The 21,571-nt window shown below is 62.9% G+C and overlaps 2 protein-coding genes across 8 annotated transcripts in view; one reads left to right on the top strand and one right to left on the bottom strand.

The window, feature by feature from the left end:
- CASKIN1 (CASK interacting protein 1) overlaps positions 1–21,539 on the bottom strand; it is a 141,059-nt gene extending 119,520 nt beyond the window's left edge. For 4 of the 7 annotated variants that reach the window (XM_075899864.1, XM_075899862.1, XM_075899861.1 and 1 more), the window contains exon 1: positions 923–1,346. In XM_075899864.1, the coding sequence (XP_075755979.1) occupies positions 923–1,016 (94 nt within the window). In that variant the 5' untranslated portion in view covers positions 1,017–1,346. Of the gene's footprint in view, positions 1–922; positions 1,347–21,207 lie in introns of those variants that run through there. The other 3 variants (XM_075899866.1, XM_075899863.1, XM_075899865.1) reach the window with 2 other exon arrangements.
- MLST8 (MTOR associated protein MLST8) overlaps positions 1–21,571 on the top strand; it is a 170,639-nt gene that overhangs the window by 99,481 nt on the left and 49,587 nt on the right. The gene's annotated exons all lie outside the window — the stretch shown is intronic.

Raw genomic sequence — 21,571 nt, forward strand, 5'->3', positions numbered from 1 at the left:
CAGGGGCCATCCCAGCCCCACACCACACCCCCGCCCCCCGCACATCGGGTCATTGAGGGGCAAATCCCAAAGAGCCAGGGGCCACTCCAGCCCCACACCGGCCAGAGGGGGGGCTCCCCTCTCCTCCCCCCGCACACTGGTCCACTGAGGGGCAAAAACCAAGGAGCCAGGGGCCCCCCCAGCCCCACACCAGCCAGAGGGGGGGCTCCCCTCTCCTCCCCCTGCACACTGGTCCACTGAGGGGCAAATCCCAAGGAGCCAGGGCCCCCCCCCAGCCCCACACTGACCAGAGGGGGGGCTCCCCTCTCCTCCCCCCGCACACTGGTCCACTGAGGGGCAAAAACCAAGGAGCCAGGGGCCCCCCCAGCCCCACACCAGCCAGAGGGGGGGCTCCCCTCTCCTCCCCCTGCACACTGGTCCACTGAGGGGCAAATCCCAAGGAGCCAGGGCCCCCCCCAGCCCCACACTGACCAGAGGGGGGGGCTCCCCTCTCCTCCCCCCGCACACTGGTCCACTGAGGGGCAAATCCCAAGGAGCCAGGGCCCCCCCCAGCCCCACACCGGCCAGAGGGGGGGCTCCCCTCTCCTCCCCCCGCACACTGGTCCACTGAGGGGCAAAAACCAAGGAGCCAGGGCCCCCCCCAGCCCCACACCGGCCAGAGGGGGGCTCCCCTCTCCTCCCCCCGCACACTGGTCCACTGAGGAGCAAATCCCAAGGAGCCAGGGCCCCCCCCAGCCCCACACCGGCCAGAGGGGGGCTCCCCTCTCCTCCCCCCGCACACTGGTCCACTGAGGGGCAAATCCCAAGGAGCCAGGGCCCCCCCCAGCCCCACACCGGCCAGAGGGGGGGCTCCCCTCGAGCATGCACAGCCCCCCCCCCCGGGCCTCCGGGGGTCCCCGCCCCGCGCCGCGGGGCCACTCACTGGCTTTGCCCGGCTTGGGCCGCTGCAGCAGCTTCTGCACCGTGCCCACGTCCTCCGCCTTCACCGCCTGCATCAGCTCCTGGTCCTTGCCCATGGCGCGGCCGGGCGCGGCGGGCCGGGGCCGCGCTCAGAGGCCGAGCATCCTCCGGCCGGGGCGCGGGGCCCCGAGCCTGCGGCGGGCGGGGCGCGGGGGCCGCTCGGAGGCGCGGGCGCCGCAGAGCCCGGGCGCGGCGCGGCGGGGGGAGCCGGGGGGCGGCCCGCGCTGCAGGAGCCCCCGGGGGCGCCCCGGGCTGGGGGCGCGGCCGCTCCCCGCTAGCGGCGCCGGTGCAGGGCTCCTGCCCCCCTGCGCCGCGCCGGCTCCTCCATGGCGGGGCTGGGCTGGGGCCGCCGCCGCACGCGCGCCGCTCGCTGGCTCGCCGCTGCCTCCCCGAGGCGGCTCCTCCCTGCCCAGCCGGGCGGCCGCGGCGCCCGCCCGGGAACCCCCCGTGCAAGGCCGGCCGGGCCGGGACCACCCCCTGCGCCGCGGGCTCCTGCCCCGCCCTGGGGCGCACGGGGGGCACCCGAGCCCCCCTCCTCGGCGGGCGGGGGATGGAATGGGGGTGTCGGTGCACCGGGGGGCCTCCTTGGACGCACTGTCCGGGGGGATGGAATGGGGGTGTCGATGCACTGGGGGGGCTCCCTGGACGCGCTGTCTGGGGGGATGGAATGGGGGTGTCGGTGCACTGGGGGGCTCCCTGGACACGCTGTCTGGGGGGATGGAATGGGGGTGTCGATGCACTGGGGGGCTCCCTGGACGCGCTGTCTGGGGGGATGGAATGGGGGTGTCGATGCACTGGGGGGCTCCCTGGACGCGCTGTCCGGGGGGATGGAATGGGGGTGTCGATGCACCGGGGGGGGCTCCCTGGACACGCTGACTGGGGGATGGAATGGGGGTGTCGGTGCACTGGGGGGCTCCCTGGACACGCTGTCTGGGGGGATGGAATGGGGGTGTCGATGCACTGGGGGGCTCCCTGGACACGCTGTCTGGGGGGATGGAATGGGGGTGTCGGTGCACTGGGGGGCTCCCTGGACACGCTGTCTGGGGGGATGGAATGGGGGTGTCGATGCACCGGGGGGCTCCCTGGACACGCTGTCTGGGGGGATGGAATGGGGGTGTCGGTGCACCGGGGGGCTCCCTGGACACGCTGACTGGGGGATGGAATGGGGGTGTCGATGCACCGGGGGGGCTCCCTGGACGCACTGTCTGGGGGGATGGAATGGGGGTGTCGGTGCACCGGGGGGCTCCCTGGACACGCTGACTGGGGGATGGAATGGGGGTGTCGATGCACTGGGGGGGCTCCCTGGACGCACTGTCTGGGGGGATGGAATGGGGGTGTCGGTGCACCGGGGGGGCTCCCTGGACACGCTGTCTGGGGGATGGAATGGGGGTGTCGATGCACTGGGGGGGCTCCCTGGACGCACTGTCTGGGGGGATGGAATGGGGGTGTCGGTGCACCGGGGGGGCTCCCTGGACACGCTGTCTGGGGGATGGAATGGGGGTGTCGATGCACTGGGGGGGCTCCCTGGACGCACTGTCTGGGGGGATGGAATGGGGGTGTCGGTGCACCGGGGGGGCTCCCTGGACACGCTGTCTGGGGGGATGGAATGGGGGTGTCGGTGCACCGGGGGGCTCCCTGGACGCGCTGTCCGGGGGGATGGAATGGGGGTGTCGATGCACCGGGGGGGCTCCCTGGACGCGCTGTCCGGGGGGATGGAATGGGGGTGTCGGTGCACCGGGGGGCTCCCTGGACGCGCTGTCCGGGGGGATGGAATGGGGGTGTCGATGCACCGGGGGGGGCTCCCTGGACGCGCTGTCCGGGGGGATGGAATGGGGGTGTCGATGCACTGGGGGGGCTCCCTGGACGCGCTGTCCAGGGGGATGGAATGGGGGTGTCGATGCACTGGGGGGGCTCCCTGGACGCGCTGTCCAGGGGGATGGAATGGGGGTGTCGGTGCACCGGGGGGGCTCCCTGGACGCGCTGTCCGGGGGGATGGAATGGGGGTGTCGATGCACTGGGGGGGCTCCCTGGACGCGCTGTCCGGGGGGATGGAATGGGGGTGTCGATGCACCGGGGGGGCTCCCTGGACGCGCTGTCCGGGGGGATGGAATGGGGGTGTCGATGCACCGGGGGGGGCTCCCTGGACGCGCTGTCCGGGGGGATGGAATGGGGGTGTCGATGCACCGGGGGGGCTCCCTGGACGCACTGTCCGGGGGGATGGAATGGGGGTGTCGATGCACTGGGGGGCCTCCTTGGACGCGCTGTCTGGGAGGATGGAATGGGGGTGTCGGTGCACTGGGGGGCCTCCTTGGATGCACTGTCCAGGGGGATGGAATGGGGGTGTCGATGCACTGGGGGGCCTCCTTGGACGCACTGTCCGGGGGGATGGAATGGGGGTGTCGATGCACTGGGGGGGCTCCCTGGACGCGCTGTCCGGGGGGATGGAATGGGGGTGTCGATGCACTGGGGGGCCTCCTTGGACGCACTGTCCGGGGGGATGGAATGGGGGTGTCGATGCACCGGGGGGGGCTCCCTGGACGCGCTGTCCGGGGGGATGGAATGGGGGTGTCGATGCACTGGGGGGGCTCCCTGGACGCGCTGGCCGGAGGGATGGAATGGGGGTGTCGATGCACTGGGGGGGCTCCCTGGACGCGCTGCAGCCCCGGTGCTTGGCTGCCCCCACTGAAGGAGCCAGGGCGGCCAGCCTGCCACAGGGCCGCCCTCCCCCACAGGAGGCCTAGGCTGTTGCAGGTGGAGCTTGGGGGCGACCCTGCAGAGCAGCCCTGGCTGTGCGGTCCCTGGGGTGGGGGTGTCCCCACAGGGCCGGGCTCAGAGACTAAGGCCCAACAGGACCTTCGTGATCACCAAGTCCGACCCCCTGCACCGCGCCCCGCCATCCCGGTCCTCTGGCTGAAATCCGCAGATCCTGGGTTAAAGGCAGCACGTTGCAGGGACACCCCCCTTTACCCTGCTGTAAAGCGGCAAGTGCCCCATGCGGTCAAGGAAGGCGAACCCCCTGCCCCCCATGTCCCTGCTAATCTGCCCTGCGGGAAAATTCCTTCCTGACCCCAAAAATAGCCACCAGCTTGACCCTGTGCGTGTGGGCGAGACCCACCAGCCAGACCCCGGGGAATGACTTCCCTGTGGGAGCGCAGAGCCCCCTCCCGCCCCGCATCCCGTCTCTGGCAGCTGGGGATATTTGCAACGAGCTGTGAGGGACCCGGCTCCACGCCACCCCAGGCAGGCCCCTCACACCCGCCCCTCCTCAGTCTTGCGGGCAGTTTGGTGTGTTGCCCCCACGGCTCCCCCTGCAAGGCAGGAGCAGAACTTCACGGCTCCGAGGGTTAGAAACCTGCATCTAATTTCACGCCTAGCCTTGTTGACGGGCGATTTAGAGCCCTTGACGTAAATACCTCCCCTCCCTCTCTGGTAGATCTCGGGGGCTTCGTTTGGCCACACGAGCAAGTCAGCGCCGGCTCCCATGCTGCCGTGTCCAGATTAGCACAACCAGCACTGGGCAAGGTCTGCTCCCCCTAGCAGGGCTCTTCTCGGGCAGCCCTGGCTCAGCCTGGTGTGTCCTGGGGGCTGGGCTTTTACTGAGGCCTGAGGGGCATTAGCAGATCTCGCTGTGTGTGGGGAGCCCAGGGATGGAACGCCACAGGTGGGCAGGGGGCTGCAGACCAGGAGGAGGGGCATGAGCCAAGCTGCAGCACAGGGATGGAACGCCACGGGCAGTAGGGAATGTTCCCTGGAATTGTTTCCACCTGTGTGCAGAATAAATTTTGTTATATGCACCAAGGCAAGTACCGATGAGTACAACCTATAGAAACTTGCTGCGGGCTGTGGACATGCTGCTAATCAGCTGGGCAGCATTTGAATCAGCTGGCAATGGGGGCTGCAGGCCAGGGGGAGGGGCATGGGCCAAGCTGGGGGGCACAGGGATGGAATGCACGGGCAGGAGGGGCTGCAGGCCAGGACTGGGGGATCAGCAGAGCATGGGCTGGGGGGAGCCCAGGGCTATGGACCAGGCCAGAGGGGCTCTGGCAGAGCCGTGGGAGGTGTTTGCTCCTGGCTTCCTTCCCCCAGCCCCACACTTGCTCAGATGTTTCCCTTTCCAAGCCGGAGCTCTGACGGGCCCTGTCCGGCCTCCTCTTCCCCTCGGCTTCCTCGGGCCCTGGCAGGCCCAACACAGCCGGGTTTGGCAGCTCATCGTATGGAAGAGTTGAGCCAGCTCCAGTTTCTTTAAATAAAGCCCCGATGACTTTTCTAACTTTCCACGGTCACAGCCCCGGTGGCCAGGACATTCGCCCGCCTGCCGATAAAAAAACAACACATGGGCGAGACGCTGAAAACACGGAGAGGGGAGACGGCTGCCAGGAACGTCTGAGTCTATAACGGGCTAAGGAGATGCTGAGAAACCAACCCTGCAACGTGATTGGCTAGCGTCCTGGGCCTTACTATGCCAATGAAGCCAAGTAAACATGGTGGCAACATAAACGCCCCTCGAGCATAAAACTGGATGGAAACAGAATGGCCAGACGGGCTCAGACCAAAGGGCCATGCAGCCAGGGGGCCTGTCTGCCCGCAGTGGCCAAGGCCGGGTGCCCCAGAGGGAAGGAACAGAGCAGGGACTCCTCACGGGATCCCTCCCGTCGCCCATTCCCAGCGTCTGACAGACAGAGACCAGGGACTCCATCCCTGCCCAGCCTGGCTCATCGCCTCTGATGGACCTGGCCTCCGGGAATGTATCCAGCTCTAAGTCCTGGCCGACCTCCTCTGGCAAAATTCAGCCTTTGCCACACCATCTGCCTTCCCGCAGCCTGGGTTGGTGGGGACACGCTCTGGCAAATAGCCCCTGAGCTCACCCGCTCCAGGGGCAACACCCCAAAAGGGTCCCCACTAAAATCAGTCTCAGATTCTGCATTCGGTGCAGGTGGCCAATGGCTCACGCAGGACTCGGGCTGCGGCAGGTCCGTGGCTGAGCCCAGGGGCAGTGCCCCCCCCGCCAGCGGGAGCGCACAGAGGGTACAAGCAGGGTAGGCGTCTGAGTGGGAAACACTCACCACCTCTGTCAACGGGACAAGCTTAACCTCCCTGTGTGTGCTGCAGCCTCCTCCCCCGGCTGCTGCCCGTCCCTTCATGCCAGCCCCTTCCCCAGGCTGGGGGCGTCTCTGGGCAGTGCCCCAAGCACTGTGACTGCAGACCCACAGCCTTCCAGCACAGCTCCCCGCTCTCTGCTGACCCTGCCACCCCCCACCGCCACCACATCTCCTGCTGGGCCTCCTCCCTGCCCCCAGCCCGGCTTGGCAACCCCTGGAGTCCAGGATGAAAACAATTTCTAATCTGCTCTTTAATCCAGTCGCCTGCCCTGAGGCTATTGACTGGGGGATCCCGGGCTGCGGAGGGTCTCCTGCAGAGCTAGCAGCTGCCTTCCTCTTCCACGACAGGGTGCGAGCCGGCGAGTCGATGGGGACCCCATCAGCAGTCCTGGGCTTTCAGGGGGGTTCTCCACACTGGCTGCCACCCCCTGGCATAGGGAGGCGCCGGCGGCTCCCCGCCAGCGCCTTGTGTCTACACGCCGTTAGCTCCATTCCTGCCAAGAGCCTCGATGCCGCAGGGATGGGCACGGGCAAAACAGAGGGGCCTCCCCATTGTGCAGATGGGGCTGCGGTGGCCGACTGCCCATGTGGATCTGCAGGTCTGGCAGCGGCGATACATGAGCCTTCCTCCTGGGGGCGCCGGGGGCAGCGGGTGGAGAAACCAAACTCCTTGGCTCGCCCTCGGCTGAGCAGCCAGACCGCCAGCCTGGGGGATCGCTCAGTCTCGGGAGCAGCAGCTCTGCCACTGTCCCTTCTCTGCCACTGTCCCTTGCCCGCATTCCTTTGCCGGCCTGCCAGGCTGCGCCCCAGTCCTTCCTCACTCTGCCCATCAGCACCCCCACTTCCTGGCCTCTCTTCCTCCGTCAGGGCGGTGCCTCTGCATGCAGGGACGGTCCCAAGGCCAGACACTGCCCCTCGCCGGGGGAGGGACCCGCCTGTATTGGGGGCTCTGCCGGGGCAAGGGGGTGAAGGAAGGTCTGTGCAATGCTGAGGGCACCGGCGTGGCCGACATGGAACTGAACCAGGGCCCACAGTCGAGGGCTCCCCAGAGCTGGGGCAGGCTCACGCCCGCTGTGGGGCAGGCATGTGGGGCATGGAGCATACGGTGACCAATGAGCTTCCCAGGCACCAGTTCACCTGCCAGGCCCCTGCCGCCATCACCGCCCCGTCCTCACGCGGCAGAGGCCAAGTCTGTGACCTCAGCCCATTCCTCGACCGGCCCTTTGGCGATCACCTGGCCCGGCCTCCAGGCTGGAGGGGGCTGCCAGCATCACGCCTCCTTGCGGTGTTACAAAGCCCCCGGCCTGCAGGGCCCTTGCACACCTCACCCGACTTCCCTGCTACGCGGCATTCGCTCTGGGGCCGGGCGACGGACCCAGCATGGCAGGGAAGTAAAGGGGGGATGGAGACTCTCCCGCACGCCTGGCTACAAGCACCCCCTGCCCGGCGAGAGCCATGGGGGGAGGTGCAGAGGCGACGGAGCTGCCGGGACTTGGGTGAGGCCAAGCGCAGAGCACGTTGTGCCAGGTCACGGCGTCCTGGCTCCTGTCACGCACTATTCACGGGTACATGGCCGAGCACCAGCCTTTGGGAAAACGTGTGTGAAGCCGCGGTTGGCACAAGTGTTCACAGAAGTCACGATTGACTCTCAGACGTGCCTTGTGCGTGAGTCGCCTAATCGTCCCCCAGTCAGCCAATCGGGGACGGTGACCAATCCTCTTGCTTGTAAACTCAGTGAAGAAACTCTTTGTGGAGACATGAGTCACTCGCAAGCTGTGGGCAGCGAAGCCATGGGCAGGCAGCCAGGGCAGTGGCCGTCCCTCACGCACTACCTGGGGACACGATGAATCGGTCGGACAGCTCCAGCCTGAGATACGAATCATAAGAGCATCAGAACGGCCAGACTGGGGTTGACCAAACATCCATCTAGCCCAGTGGCCTGTCTGCCGACAGTGGCCAATGCCAGATGCCCCAGAGGGAAGGAACAGAACAGCTAACTATCAACTCAGCTAGCCCATTTCCAGCTTCTGGCAAACAGAGGCGAGGGACACCATCCCTGCCCATTCTGGCTAATAGCCATTGATAGGCCTATTCTCCATACATTTATCTAGCTCTTTTTTTGAACCCTGTTACAGTCTTGACCTTCACAACATCCTCCGGCAAGGAGTTCCACAGGTGGATTGTGCATTATTTGGAAAAAAAAACAAAACCCTTCCTTTCATTTGTTTTAAACCTTGCTGCCAATTAATTTCAGTTGGTGACCCCTAGTTCTTGTGTCATGTGAAGAGATAAATAACTTTTCCTCCTTCACTTTCTCCACACCAGTTGTGATTTTATAGCCCTCTCCCATAGCCCTCATCTCTTTGCTAAGATGAAGGTTCCCAAGCTTTTTAATCTCTCCGCAGACTGAAGCCGTTCCAGATCCCTAAGAATTTCTGTTGTCCTTTTTTGAACTTTTTCCAATGCCAAGATCTCTTTTTTGAGAATGAGGTGCCCACCTCTGCACGCAGTCGTCCCATGGATGCGGTCGTCCCATGGATTTGTATAGGGGCAATACGATATTTTCTGGCTGATTCTCGATCCCTTTCTCAATGATCCCCAACCCTCTGTTTGCTTTTCTGGCTGCTCCTGCACATGGGGTGGACGTTTTCAGAGACCTGGCCACAGTGACTCCAAGATTGCTCTCGAATGGAAGCAGCCAGTTAAGACCTCACTGGCAGGGGCTCAGCTGTGCCACCAGCCTGGGCAGTGGTGGTAGGAGTACCCGTGAGCCGATGCCTGGGCGCTCCCTTCCTTGCCTGAGCGGGTAGGACTTGGCACCAGCAGGAAGGTGCTACAATTCTTGGTGTTCACCTGGGCGTCGCCAGGCTGGGAGCTCAGCTGGGTGTGGGAGTCGCCCAGGGCAGGGTCCGCCTGCCACCCTGCTCCCCAGGCACGGCCTGCAATACAGCCGAGAAACAGCCTGGCAGTCAGCAAGCGCAAACGCCTCAGCAGCCCGGCTAATGGTAGATAAACAACCGAGCAGTAATTTGGAGAGGAGCCAGCCCTGTCTCTGTGCAGCAAGGATCCCAGCTGGGCACAGAGCCCCACCGGTTACCGCTGGGGCAGAGGGCGGGGCGAGGAGCGTGGGGAGGAAAGGGCAGGACGGAGGGGAATTCGCTTTCACACGCTCTTTCCCAGGGTGGACGCAGAGGGATTTGCTCCGAAATTTGCCGGCCTCTGGTGCCAGCCTGTCCTGGGAACGGACAATCCCGCAATTGACAGGGCTCAGTCGGGGCTGGCTGGGCACCGGGGCCAGACCGAGTGCAGGGTTACATTCAACGTACAGACTAGACTTTGCTGGGTTGCAAAGACTCGGGCTGGCCCTCTGCTCCCATGGGGGGGGGGTGATCTCATGGCCCCAAACCAGCCCCACCCCAGGCTCTCTCTGCTAACAGCCACCCCGCCCGGTGCCAGCTGCCCTCTCCGGATGTTTTGCCCACGATTTAGCCAGTAGGAAACTACTTGCAGCTGTTTCACTCACTCCTCTCGCCGGTGCCCCTGAGGCTTAGAGCAGGCTGCCCCTGCTCTCCTCAGGCCGGGGCTGTGCCCATGGCAGTCGGGGGGGGTCTGCGCCAGGGTAACCGAGCGGCTCGGCTCAGGCACTGGGCACCCGCGAGCCTCCCTCCTCCCCACTGAACTGAGCCCGTTCTTTGTAAAGCGTGTGCCGAGGCTTTCGGCAGGGCGGCTCGTTCCCGCAGGCCCACACACAACCCACGCCGAGGCCTCGCCCGGGCCGAGCCGAGGGGGAGTCTGGAGAGCGCGAGACACCGGGCGGATAGTGTACATCAGGCCCATGATTTGCGGGGCCCTGGAGGAAGAAACGGCATTTCCTTAGCATTCCTAGCCTGCGCCCATGGGCGGTGGGTGCCCCCATGCCGGGAGGAGGGGGACAAGCGCCTTAGCCCTGCCCACCATAACCCAAGCCTCCCCTGCCCGCTGCTGCTCAGTCTCGCCCTCTCCCAGCAATGTGGCTGCTGGCCTTGCCCCCTCCCTGGCCCAGGGGAACACCCCCAGCTGCCCCTGGACGCAGAACTCCAAAGAGCTGGCTGGCAGGACAGCCACGGCCCTGGAAACCTGGCGAGCAATGCAGCTGCAGCCTCCCCAGCGCCGGAGAGTCAGCGGACAGCACGGCCCCACCCTGCCCCGGCTCTGAAGGACTGGAGAGTTGGCCAGCAGGCCTGGGGCTGAGCCACCCCTCACCCCCACCCCTGACCAGCAAGGCCAAGCCGCCAGCCATGCTGGACAGCCAGAGCGGTCCCAGTGCCAGGAGAACAGGCAGCACCGTCCCCCAGCCTCTGACCTCACAACAGCAGGCTGGGGGAGTGGGTCTAGGGGCCAGTTTGGGAAGGGTTCCCCTGCCTTCCATACCCACCACCCATGCCTGCTCTCAGGTCCTCTGGTGTCTGCCTGTTAGACCCAGCCCTGAAGGAAATCGAGCCTTTCCCCTGATCCAGCATATAAGGGTAGCACACAGGGACCGTTGCTTGGGCCACGGTGAGATCAGACTTGGCCTGTCCATTTGGTACCCACGAGCGTCAGTAAACCCTGCATGAAACCGAGGGACCTGCGTCCCAGCGGGGGATTGAACCTGCAACCTTAGGAGCTGAAGTCCTGAGCTGCTGGGCTACAAGCCAGCTGGCACTAACTAAAGCTGTGGAGCAGACTTCACACCCTTGTTCAGTGCCTCTGGGTGACTCCTGCAACCACTGGCAAGGTCCCACTCACTTGGAGATGCTGAGCACTAGAACGAGGACTCGGGAGCATGGACTCTATTCCTGGCCCTGCTGGCGACCTTGGGCAAGTCCTATGCCCTCTCTGTGCTTGTTTTCCCTCCCCCAGGTATGTGCTTTACCTATTGAGACTAAGCGGTTTGGGAGCAGGGCCCTCTCTTGCTAGGGCTCAGATCACTGGGGTGTTTGGGATGCTAACGGCCATCATTTGCACGTACTCAATGGATAGGAACCTACATCCCTTGGGAGATTTGGGCCTGGGTGTCTGTCCAGCACCTAGCACCAGAGGGGCCCGATTCTGGCGGAGGACTTCAGGCGTGACTGTAATGTTAAGCATCGTTTTAACAAAGCAACCGGGAACATTTTAAACCAAGCCATCCCGCCGGAGTGGGGGAAAGCGAAACATCGCAGCACAGAGAAGCCGCCCGCAGAAGCCACGACGCATCATCGAAAGGGCCTATCCGTAACAGCGAAACTGACTTACCGGGTGCCCACTGCAGGAGCCGAGAGAGATGCACAGTTAGCGTAATAAATAAATATGCGGCGGGGGACCCTGGATTTGAAATATTTGTTCATTTCTAATCATCGAAAGGTGTTTGTAGGAACATAGAAAACACCATTTGGTCCCACTAAATGATTTCCAAGCGGCCAGTATCTCTTCCCATACAACTCGGAAATTCATTCTACATATGCATTCCACCTCAAAGCTAGATCAGTCGTGAGACGGAGGCCGCCCTGATGGGTGGGAAGCAAGCACCAGGCATGGATTATGAATTAAAAGTAGATGAAGGGGCACTAAGCAGGTTTCATTTTCCGGCAGAACGTTTTTTAGTCACATTTGAAATATGAAAATTTGCTCCTCATTATCCTGTTTCCTCCGTCTCACACAGTGATCAGAGGCTGTTGGCGCGCCAGCTGGCCGTGCCGGCTGCAGTCTGGTTTTTAGGCAGCAGGCTTTAATGGGCCACGCAGCATGCTGCTTCCCACGGCGAGGTACACCTCAGCGCATTGGAACAGAAAGCACGCTAATGTGCTCGTGGCCTTCCCCCAGCGATGCTGCGTCCCCAGGAGCACCTCTCTCTGCCAGGCTGGGCGCTCTCGCTTCCCATGCACCAGCCCAGCCCGGCTGGTGGCTCAGGGCGGCTGCCCCCTCAGAAGGCAGCTTGGATATCGGCCTGTTGTCACCGGCGTGTAAACAAATCGCTCCGACATTTCTCACGTTGCCACGGTCCCCGGCAGGTGCCCAGGGCTCCGTTTTAGGCGCCCGCCGACCCTCTCGGGGAGTCCCAGGGACAGGAGTGGTGCCGACAGGGGAGTTCTGCCCGCTGGGCTCAGCAGGGCGACTGGGCGCGTCCCGCCTGGAAACTGAATGCGTGAGCCTCGCTGCGGGGGAGGCCAGGCTCAGCAGGGCCAGCGTTGGGGCAGGCGACCCCCTGGTGTGCCGGGCCCCGGGCTCAGTGTGGGGTTAGCCACAAAAGGGACATAGACAGGTTGAAGGGAAATGCTTTGGGGGGTCCCTGCGGGGCTGCATTTCCCACTCGCCTCCTAGAGCAGCCGGGAGCGTTGCAAAACCTCGCGGAACTTTCTGAGACCGACATTTGCCTCCAGCCAACGTTGTCAGCAATGGCGACTCCTGGGGGGGAGGAGGGCGCCGGTCATGTGACTGCCCCCCGTGTTACTACTGCCCGCACCAACCCTAGCTCAGGGAGGGCCCCACTGGTTCCTGCCCCTCCCGCCCCACTCCACCCCAGGCCCTGCTCCTGCTCCACCCCCAACCCCTTCCCTCAAGCCCCCACCCCCGGGCAACAGGGCTGGGAGCCGGGGGCATGGAGCGGGCTGGGGCCGGGTCACTCCGCTGCCCACCCCCACCACTTGAGAGGGGCCGGCTTGACCTCTGCAGCCTGTGCTGGGCCCCCCACTGGGGGGGGCTTGGGAGAAGGGCTGGAACTGCCCCCCGCAATTCCCGGCGGCAGGGAGCGGGGTGATGGCTGGGAGCTGGCTGAGGGGAGCAGGGTGGGGCTGGGTCACTCCACTTCCCACCCCTCTGTGGGGCGCCAGACCCCAGCTCGCCCACTGGGCCCCCCAAAGCCAGGGGCCTGCACTGGCCATGGGGGGCGACCTTCTTGGGGCACCGTTGGGTCTAGGGCTGGCCCTGAGCGTCACCGCTCGAACGTGAGGATTTCGCACCAAGTCGGCCTCCTCCGTCTCTCTCCAGCCCTGGCCTTGACCAGTCTGCTCCCTGACACCAGCCCTCATCTGCCATTCCTGCTCTTCTTTGGGGTGGCGCAGGCCTCGGCCTGCAAAGCCGACTCTCCCCGTGGCCTTAGCAACCACGGCACAGCTCGGCCGCTTGCATTTCCCTCCCCGGGCCTCGGGTCCGCGGGACGTGGCTGCTGCGCCGTGGCCCTAGCAACGGGTTTTTGGGGGGGCGGGAGGGGCACCTGAGCCAGCCCAGCCTCTGCAGCAGGGCCGGAGGAGCTGCCCAGCCTCATCTTATGGCAGCTGGGGACCACAGCGCATAAGGGTTGGGCCCGGATACCATAGGACTCCTCCCTCTGCCCAGCTCCCCGGAGCTGCTCCCTGCTTCGCACGTGGTGGGCACGGCGAGGGCACTGACTCCCCCAGGCCTTGGGGGACAGATCCTCGCCTCGCAAATCCTTTCCAGCAGCCACACGCCCCCCCTCGGACACATGCACCAGGAACCTCCCCCTGCAACAAACCCCGGTGCCAACTTGGTCCACACAGCTACACAAGCGACACCATCGCAGGACCTAAGCCCCTCAGCCACCACATCGGGGTCATTCACCTGCACGTCCACTCATGGGATCTATCCAGCAAGCGCCAGCAACGCCCCTCTGCCAAGCAGACTGGCCACGCGGGACAGCCTCTGCGCCTAAGGATACCTGGGCACAAGCCGGGTTCCCTTTATGACACCTGCCAAAAATCTGCCTCCTGCCCACCTCCTCAGAAGAGCTGGGCCACGGCTGCTCGGTGGCGGGCAGCAGGGCAGCCAGCATGCAGCTCTGACCCTAGCTGTAGCCCTTCCCCAGGGCTGGAGCTGCAAGCCGTGTGGAAGGCGGAAACTCCTCTGGCCCTGTGTCAGGCATCAGCAGCCCCAGACAGGCTGGGGGCTGAGCATCCCTGCGGGTGGTGTCCCAGGCCCCACACAGCTGGAGCATCGCACCTGTTGACTGTAAGTAGCAAGCATCCCTCAGTAAGGGAGATGTTAACCATTCCCATCCCTATTTTGAACAGGAGTTTAATAGTTGGGCTGTATTGTTCTATATTGAGTGTGTGTGGCTGTGCACACTAGGTTGATGTCTGTTTTTTAACCACCCACCTGGTGGCCTTTTTTGAGTTTTTAAAAGATTTTAAGTCAGAAGTATTGTTTTTTATATTTTATAGGAATACCTCTCATTATTTGTAAATGTTTATTTTAGTGGTCATTTTTATTGTCTTCGTTGCTTTATTATTGATACAGGGATTTCGTGTGTTTATTCTGGGTTTCTCTTGTTATTTTCACTTATTTGATGTTTAATTATTAATCACTGAAGGGAAAAAAATTAAACTTTGTGAAAGCATCAGGAGACTGGGAAGAGTTAACTAACAAAGTGAAGGCTAAAAAAAACAACAAATGGTCTGGTAGCACATTATAGACTAACAAAACATGTAGATCAGTGGTCCCCAACCTTTTTAGGTTGTCGGGCGCCAGGGGGCGTGGCCGTTTGCCCGCCGGGTGCCAGGGGGCGGGGACCAGGGGCGCCCCCCCCAGCCGCGCGCCCGGGGGCGGGGGTGGGGCCCCCCCATAGCTGCGCGCCCGGGGGCAGGGCCCCCTCCAAGGGCCGCGCGCCCGGGGCCGGCGCTCCCCGCCCCCCCCCTCCCTCCCTCCTGCCGAGTGCCGCGCGCCCGGGGCCGGCGCTCCCCCCCTGCCGCCTCCCGCCGAGTGCCGCGCGCCCGGCGCTTCCCCCGCAAGCGCCTGTGTGCCATGTGCCCGGGGCCAGGCCAGCCCCGAGCACCTGGCGGGCGCATTGAAATGCCCCCGCGGGCGCCATGGCACCCGCGGGCACCGTGTTGGGGACCACGGACGTAGATGGTATCAAGATCTTTTGTGGACACAGCCCACTTCTTCAGATGACCCGAGTGAAGGCTGGCAGTAGATACTTGCTGCCAGATAGAATAGCTGTCGGTTTTGCAACCTTGAATAAAATATTTGAAGGGATTTTTAGTGGAATTTTTAAGAAGCTGATTTATTTATTTTCTCTATATAATTTTTTTTTAAGGATTTTTGAAAATGTGAGGTCCCTTGCTATGTTTATTATGAGAGACTAAATAGTATAAACTTTCTTGGCTTCCTTTTACTAGCTGAAGTTTTGAACTTTTTTGTGTTTAAAATGACTTTAGACGTTCAAAGAGCGTTGGGGAGGCATGTGTGTAAATTGTGAATGACGAACAAACGACTCATTTAAGCTCCTTACATTTCTAAATTGCTAGTCCTTTTTATGTTGACACTTTGACCAAGGGTTGCTCTTTATTTTTCCCAGCTGAGATCTCTTGACCTCGGCTTTGATAAACTTCTGTGTTTCCGCACCGTGTCGCTCCGTCTTTTTCTACCGTGTTTCAGCCACCTGCTCTTAACGACATTTTTTATAGTTAAACAATGTAAATGGGATTGTTCTTGTACCTGCTACAACCACCACCGTTCATTATCACCCCCATTTCCTTCAGAATGACTGTCAGGCCTCCCGTGGTGCGTGTGGTGACAAATCACACAATGCAAGGGTGGACAAATTCAGCGCGTTGGCACGTAGGGACAGCCTTCATAATAAAGATGCGTGGGTGAAAGTGCTGATTTAATAGCTCGTTTTATGCTTTGCGACTGGGAAAGGGCTGTTTGGGGATTCTTTCTTCCATAACATGTACATACATACCATGGGAATATATTAATTAGTACCTGGTGGGTGCCATGGTGGCACACGTCCGAGCAAGTGCGCATGACCTCAGTATTTGTGCACAAGCCAAAACTCACTCCGCTCATGAATGGAAAATCTTCGCGGGAAGCCCGGACACAAGTCTGACAGCAGACATGGGCACGCACGCACACCTGGAGGGGACATTTCACCTGGCCCGGGCGCTCACTCCCGCACAGGTTTCCAAGGAACCATCCGGCGACAAAGGAATTTCACAAGCCAGCTATAGCGATAGTGCAGAATTGGACTTCGTATGCAACTTTGACACCGTCTCCCTTGGCTTGAACCAGAACTTGAACTGGCTAACGTTAGAACACCGGCTTCCATACAGTCAATGCCTTAGTGACGTCAAAAGCTACGTACGTACGGGACACTTCCCGCCCATTCAATTAGCCTCATTAGCACGGGACTACCATTGACAGGGAATCTCTTCCCCCCCCTCCCTTCTTATGCTCAGGGTCCTCCTCTTTTTTTCCGCTCAAGATGATCCCGTTTGAGGCGGTGGGCTTTGGCCAGGAAAGCTCATGATGCGAGATATGTATTTTGTTAGTCTCGCAGGTGCCACAGGACCCCTCGTTCTTGAAGTCACAGGCTAACACAGCTGCCCCCTAACACGGCTGTGCCAGCCAAGCGATGGAGCGCTAGGAAGGCTGCTCTCCCTCCATCTCCAGCGGGGTGTGTGTTAAAGGCCAGTCTATGCAGAGCAGGGGGGGTCGGACAGTCTGGCGGGTGATGCTCTGCTAGGCTGAGCGCCTCGGCTGAAATCAAGGGGGCCGGCGCATGCTTAGTACCGGGGAAGGCAGGCGCTGTCTGGGCTCCCACGTTTGAGGTCTCCCTCCAGGAGCCTTTTCTAACTCACCTAGGCGGCTCCGAGCAGCGCCACTGCCGCTGGGCACGAGGCCGCCTGCCCCCGATCCCGCTAGCGGCAGAGCTGTAATCCGGCTGGGGCCCAGTTTACCAGAGAACAAAGGAAAAGCCTGAGCAGCAGAAGCTGGTGGCAGAGCCTGGTGGATTCGGCGCCCGGCCTGCGCTGGCCAGTTTTCAACAGGCCCCTCCCTGCTTTGCTGCAGCCCGCAGATCCCCACCCTCACCCCGGCAGGCTGTCAGCCTTAAAGGGGCAGGGCACCGGCGGAGGGCACCGGCTGCAGGGCCTGGGGGCACGCCGTGGGCTCAGCACAGCCGGTGTGTGGAGCAGGTGCGCTGGGTCAAGCCCCCGTCCTGCCGGGACTGCCCCTTCCGTGCTCTCCCCAGCCCACGGCTGGGCACGCTGAGCGGCTCCGGCGGTAAGGGGACAAGGACACTGCTCACAAGGGCACCGTGCCCCGGGATTGGCCCCTCCTGCCACTGCCTGCTGCAGCAAGGCTCCGGCGCTACTCTCCACCCGCTGCTGGCAGAAAGGCCCGGGCGGTGCCAGGTCCCTCCCCACCTTGGCACCCCGCTCCTCCATCCCCTGCAAAGCTGCCCTGGGCCCTGCTCTCCCCACCAGCACCCCTGCGGCACAGGCCAGAGCTAGAGCCCGTGGGGTTTGCGTGGCTCAGTCGCCCGTCACTCGTGGCGTGTCCTGCGCTGCTCCGACCGCTGGGTCCTTGGGAGCAGCCGCCGCAGGCTCGGGGGCACTGCACGAGGGCAGAAAGCAGGATTCAGTCGGGCGTCCAGGCGCTCTCCTTCTCTCCAGGAGGAGACCAACACATCTGAGGCAGAAGCAGCCGCCGCTGCCTGGGCCGTCTTTTCTTCCCTGCTGCCCCGAGCTAGAGCCACGCACACGTCTGGCCCGAGTGCCGCCTGAGCGGCCCCCACCGAAGTTGAGGAAAGACCCTTGGCGAAGCGTCCCCGTGTGATCCGCGGGCCCGCCTGCCGTGTGGGACAGGACCGCGTGGGTGTCCCTGGGGCTCCTTTTGTCCCTCGCACTCAGGCAAAGTCGCTAACAGGCACCGATGCAGCCCCCAGTCCGTTGATAGGTCGTGCCCCCGCTGCTCTCTCCGGCTTCTCACAGGAGCCCTGCTCCGGCCCGATCAAAACCGCATTTGTCCCGCATCCTCCACTTGGCTGGTTTCAGCGGCACCCCCCCCCACACACACACACGCTCCGCAGCAGGAGGGATGTGTTTGGGTTTGCAGGGCTTTCTAACCCCCCCGCCGAATCAATTGTTCTTTAGGGATCTTTGTCTCTGCCCCTAGGCACTGGTCCTGGGAGCTATTAGAGTCCGGCTGCTCCTCCCCAGAAGGAGCTGCATTTCCGTGATGTTACAGTCTCGGAAGGACGGCTGGGATCCTCAGGCCGCAAAGAGCGAGGCTTTGTCTGTCACCATTCCGGTATTAGCCCCTTCGCTCGCTGACAGCCTCTCTCGTTAAATACGTTTGTTTTCTCGAATCCAGCCCAGTGCTCGGTCTGCACCGACGTGCTTGGTAACTCCAGCCACGCTACCGTCTCTTTAAAAGGAGACAAGGCACAGTAGGGCCGTGTCTGTTCCAGGAGAGGCAGTGGGAGGGAAATTTGGGGGGTTGGGTTATGCTGCAAACAGTAACTGGGGGGAGCTGCCTGGCAGCTGGCTACTGGGCTCCAGGCTGGAGCGACAGTAGCAGAGCATCGGGAGCATGCGGCGCTGCAACCCCTCACTGGTCCAGGCTGAACCCCAAAGCCCCAGCCTGCAGCCCCAGGAGGAGGAAGCCCGTGGGGAAGTCACAGCAGCACCACTGAACGTGAGGCGAGGCCAGGCTAGGCTCTGCCCCCCATGGCCATGGTACCACCTGGTGCCACGTCGAGAAGGACTCCGCCACCTTACAGGGCCGCAGATCCAGCTCAGCGCCTCCCCCATCCTGGAGCAAAGGCAGGGCTGGTGCCAGGGGCAAGGCTCTCGGCTGTGGGGCAGGGAGCCGGGCAAGGATCACCCAGCTCATCCCAACACTCAGAATTGTCCTCACCCCTATGCAGAAGAGGCAGCTGCCTAGGGCACTGCTGGGTCCTAATGTCCGCCCACCCGCCTCTTCCTATCCCAGCCCAGGGTCCCGTTAACTTAACAGAGAAGGAGCCGGCCAGAGCGAATAGCAGAGCACGGAACCCGTGAAAGAGCCACGCGAGTGGTAACGAAGCCACGTCACCCGCATTTGCCAACCCCAGGTCTGTCCTGTCCGTTTCTGAATTGACTGTGTTCGTCAGCCGGGCCTACGGTTAAAATTTGCTTTAAAGCGATTTCACTAGCGTGTTGCTGAAGATGATAAAATCGCAGCTCTAAACAGCCCCGGCTGCCATTGGGCACAGGGCACCAGCGCACAGCCCTGCATAGGGCCACATCAGGCCTAAGGCGGCCTGGCCCGGAGCACACGGCAGCACGAGGGTGTCGGAGCCTGTTCCGGCAGAGCCTGGAGCCGTTGCTCACCTACCGCAATCTGCTACCCTCCCGCCCCTGTATTGGCTGCTGGGGAATTTTAGCCTGGGGTTCCCATTTCATCCAAAGGTCAGTCGTTTGGGAACAGGTGCTGCTCCGCCAGCCCCCGGGGCCGAGCGGGGCTGATGCAGTGAGCGCGCGTCCTGCAACCTCGCTTCCGGTGACCTTGGCCTAGATTCCCCCCGCCCGCCCACGCCTGCACTTGCTCTCCTCCTCTCCTGTCTGCAGCTGCTCAGGCCTTTCCACCCTGCGCTGGACCGACTGCCAGCCTGAGAGACCAGCCCAATTCCCAGGCCCAGAGGAACGCCGCCCTGGCTGGGTTTTGTGGCACGTGGCTTTGAACAAGGCTACTCCACTGATCTCGGGGGGTGCGTCGACTCAGGCCGGCAGGGTCTCGCTTCCTACGCGCTGACGCCCTAGCGGGATAGCTGCTCTCCAGAGAGCCTGGAGACTCTGATCTGCTGCTGCCCCCGCCCCCTTTAACAGGCTTTTCTGCACCCCCAACCCCTCCCAAGATGAAGTCCCCTCCACCCATTTTCCCTAGCCAGTTCTGCCGGAGGTGTTTGCATACGCAGGACTCTGCAAACAGCCTCGTGGCTCAGTCGTGGCGCCGGCCCCCCACTCGAGGTCACCCCTCCAATCTGGGGCACTGTGGCTAGTCCAAGGCAGCTGCACTCCCAGGCGCGCACCAGCAAGGCCCAGGCAGAGAGCAGCTCCGGAGCAGCAAGGCCTGAGGCATCGGGTCCAGCCAGGAGGGCGAGCTCTGACGCTTCCTAAGCTTTGCTGGGGGTAGCTCCGCAGCCTGTCCCCCTCCCATTTCACAGCTGGCACTTGGCAGAGAAGCGCAGAGTCCTCTGGGTGTCAGGCACCCGGGAAGCACCTGCCTGGCGTCCAGTCCCTCCAGGCACCCAAGAGCTCCGGTGTCTGGGGGCCACGAGCAGTGGGGCTGTGACGTAGTGGGGGGGCTGTCTGCTCTGTAACCTGGGGTCCCCCTGCGCTGGGATGTGATTCCCACTGACTCCCCCACATGTGGGTTAACCCAGACACCTGGGCTCAGCCTGGGGAGATGACAGGGGATTCCCAGGGGGAGAGACAAAGGGAGAGAGGCAGAGACCAATACCAGGTTTCAGGGGAAGGGGCAGTTGCTGGCTGGGAAACATGGAGGAAGCAGCCTTAGCTAAGGGTGGAGTGATGACAATGGACCCCATAACCCAAGGGGGTGAGGCATCCTGGCCCTGACTCCTGTAATCACACCATGTCTGTGCTGTATCCTGGAGGAGCAATAAACCCCGCTCTGCTCTACTGGCTGGCAGAGTCTCATCTTGCTGCAGACGGGGTGCAGGCTCAGGGGGTACCGACGTGCCACCACAGGCTGGAACTGGGGGGGAGGAGAGGGAAATGCAGCTGCACCCCCAGCTCGGCTCCCAGCAGCAGCAGCCCTGCAGACGAGCTGCATGAAGCGCTTAGACAGGGAACAGCTTCGGGGCGGCCGGGCTGAGCAGGCGGCCGAGGGGAACCGCCCCCATTTCGAGGGGGCTGCCTAGGAGAGGGTGCGAGGGGAAGGGCTCATGGAAGCGATGAACCAAAACATGCTGGGCAGAGACAGGCAAGTGCTGGACACGTGTATCCCGGTTCTACTCACACCCATCGCTCCTGCCTTGCAACTCGCCTGCTACCCCCGTCCTGGGCTCCCTCACCACCGCCCAGCCAGCGCCCCTCACTCCCAACCTGCAGCTCCACACCCCTTCCCACCGCCATGAGCAGCAGGTGAAGACAGCCAAAGCCCCGCCCCTTCTGCCCGAAGCCCCGCCCCTTCTACTGAGATCACACCCCTTCACAACCTTCCCCCTCCCCAGCCAAGCCCTGCAAGGTCCCTGCCCCTCCCGGACGGCTGGGCAGCGTAGGCAGTTTGGAAAGGCAGGGCCTTCCCTAGCCTGCATCACCCGCCACCCATGCCCACGGCCAAGCTCCTCAGCCCTGACCTGCCAGCCCAGTCTCCCCCCATCACCCCGCTGCTGACGCACCTTCGGCTGTGCAGGGTCCTCACGTGCAGCTGACAGCAGCATCCTCAGACAGTCCGAGTCTGGGCCCGGAGGTCGCCAGTCCTGGCCCACAGTGTAACGGAGCCGTGGCCAGCCAGGGCTGAGCTGAGCCTGCCATGAAGGGTGCCGGCAGCACACAGCCACACGCTAACGAGTACAGACGGCTTGTGCAAGGACCGAGAGCAGCAACGTCTCAGCAGCACAAGCCCCAGCCCACGGGGGGCCACGCAGCCCTACTTGGGCAGCTAGGCTGTGCGGAGGTCCAGGTGGTCCCAATGCCACCCTTTCCGCCAGCCGCCAAGCAGGGATTTGAACCTCAGCACCCCGGGAGAGAGGCCCGTGTAGT

The sequence above is a fragment of the Pelodiscus sinensis genome, chromosome 16 (assembly GCF_049634645.1).
Source record: "Pelodiscus sinensis isolate JC-2024 chromosome 16, ASM4963464v1, whole genome shotgun sequence".
Classification (NCBI taxonomy): domain Eukaryota; kingdom Metazoa; phylum Chordata; order Testudines; family Trionychidae; genus Pelodiscus; species Pelodiscus sinensis.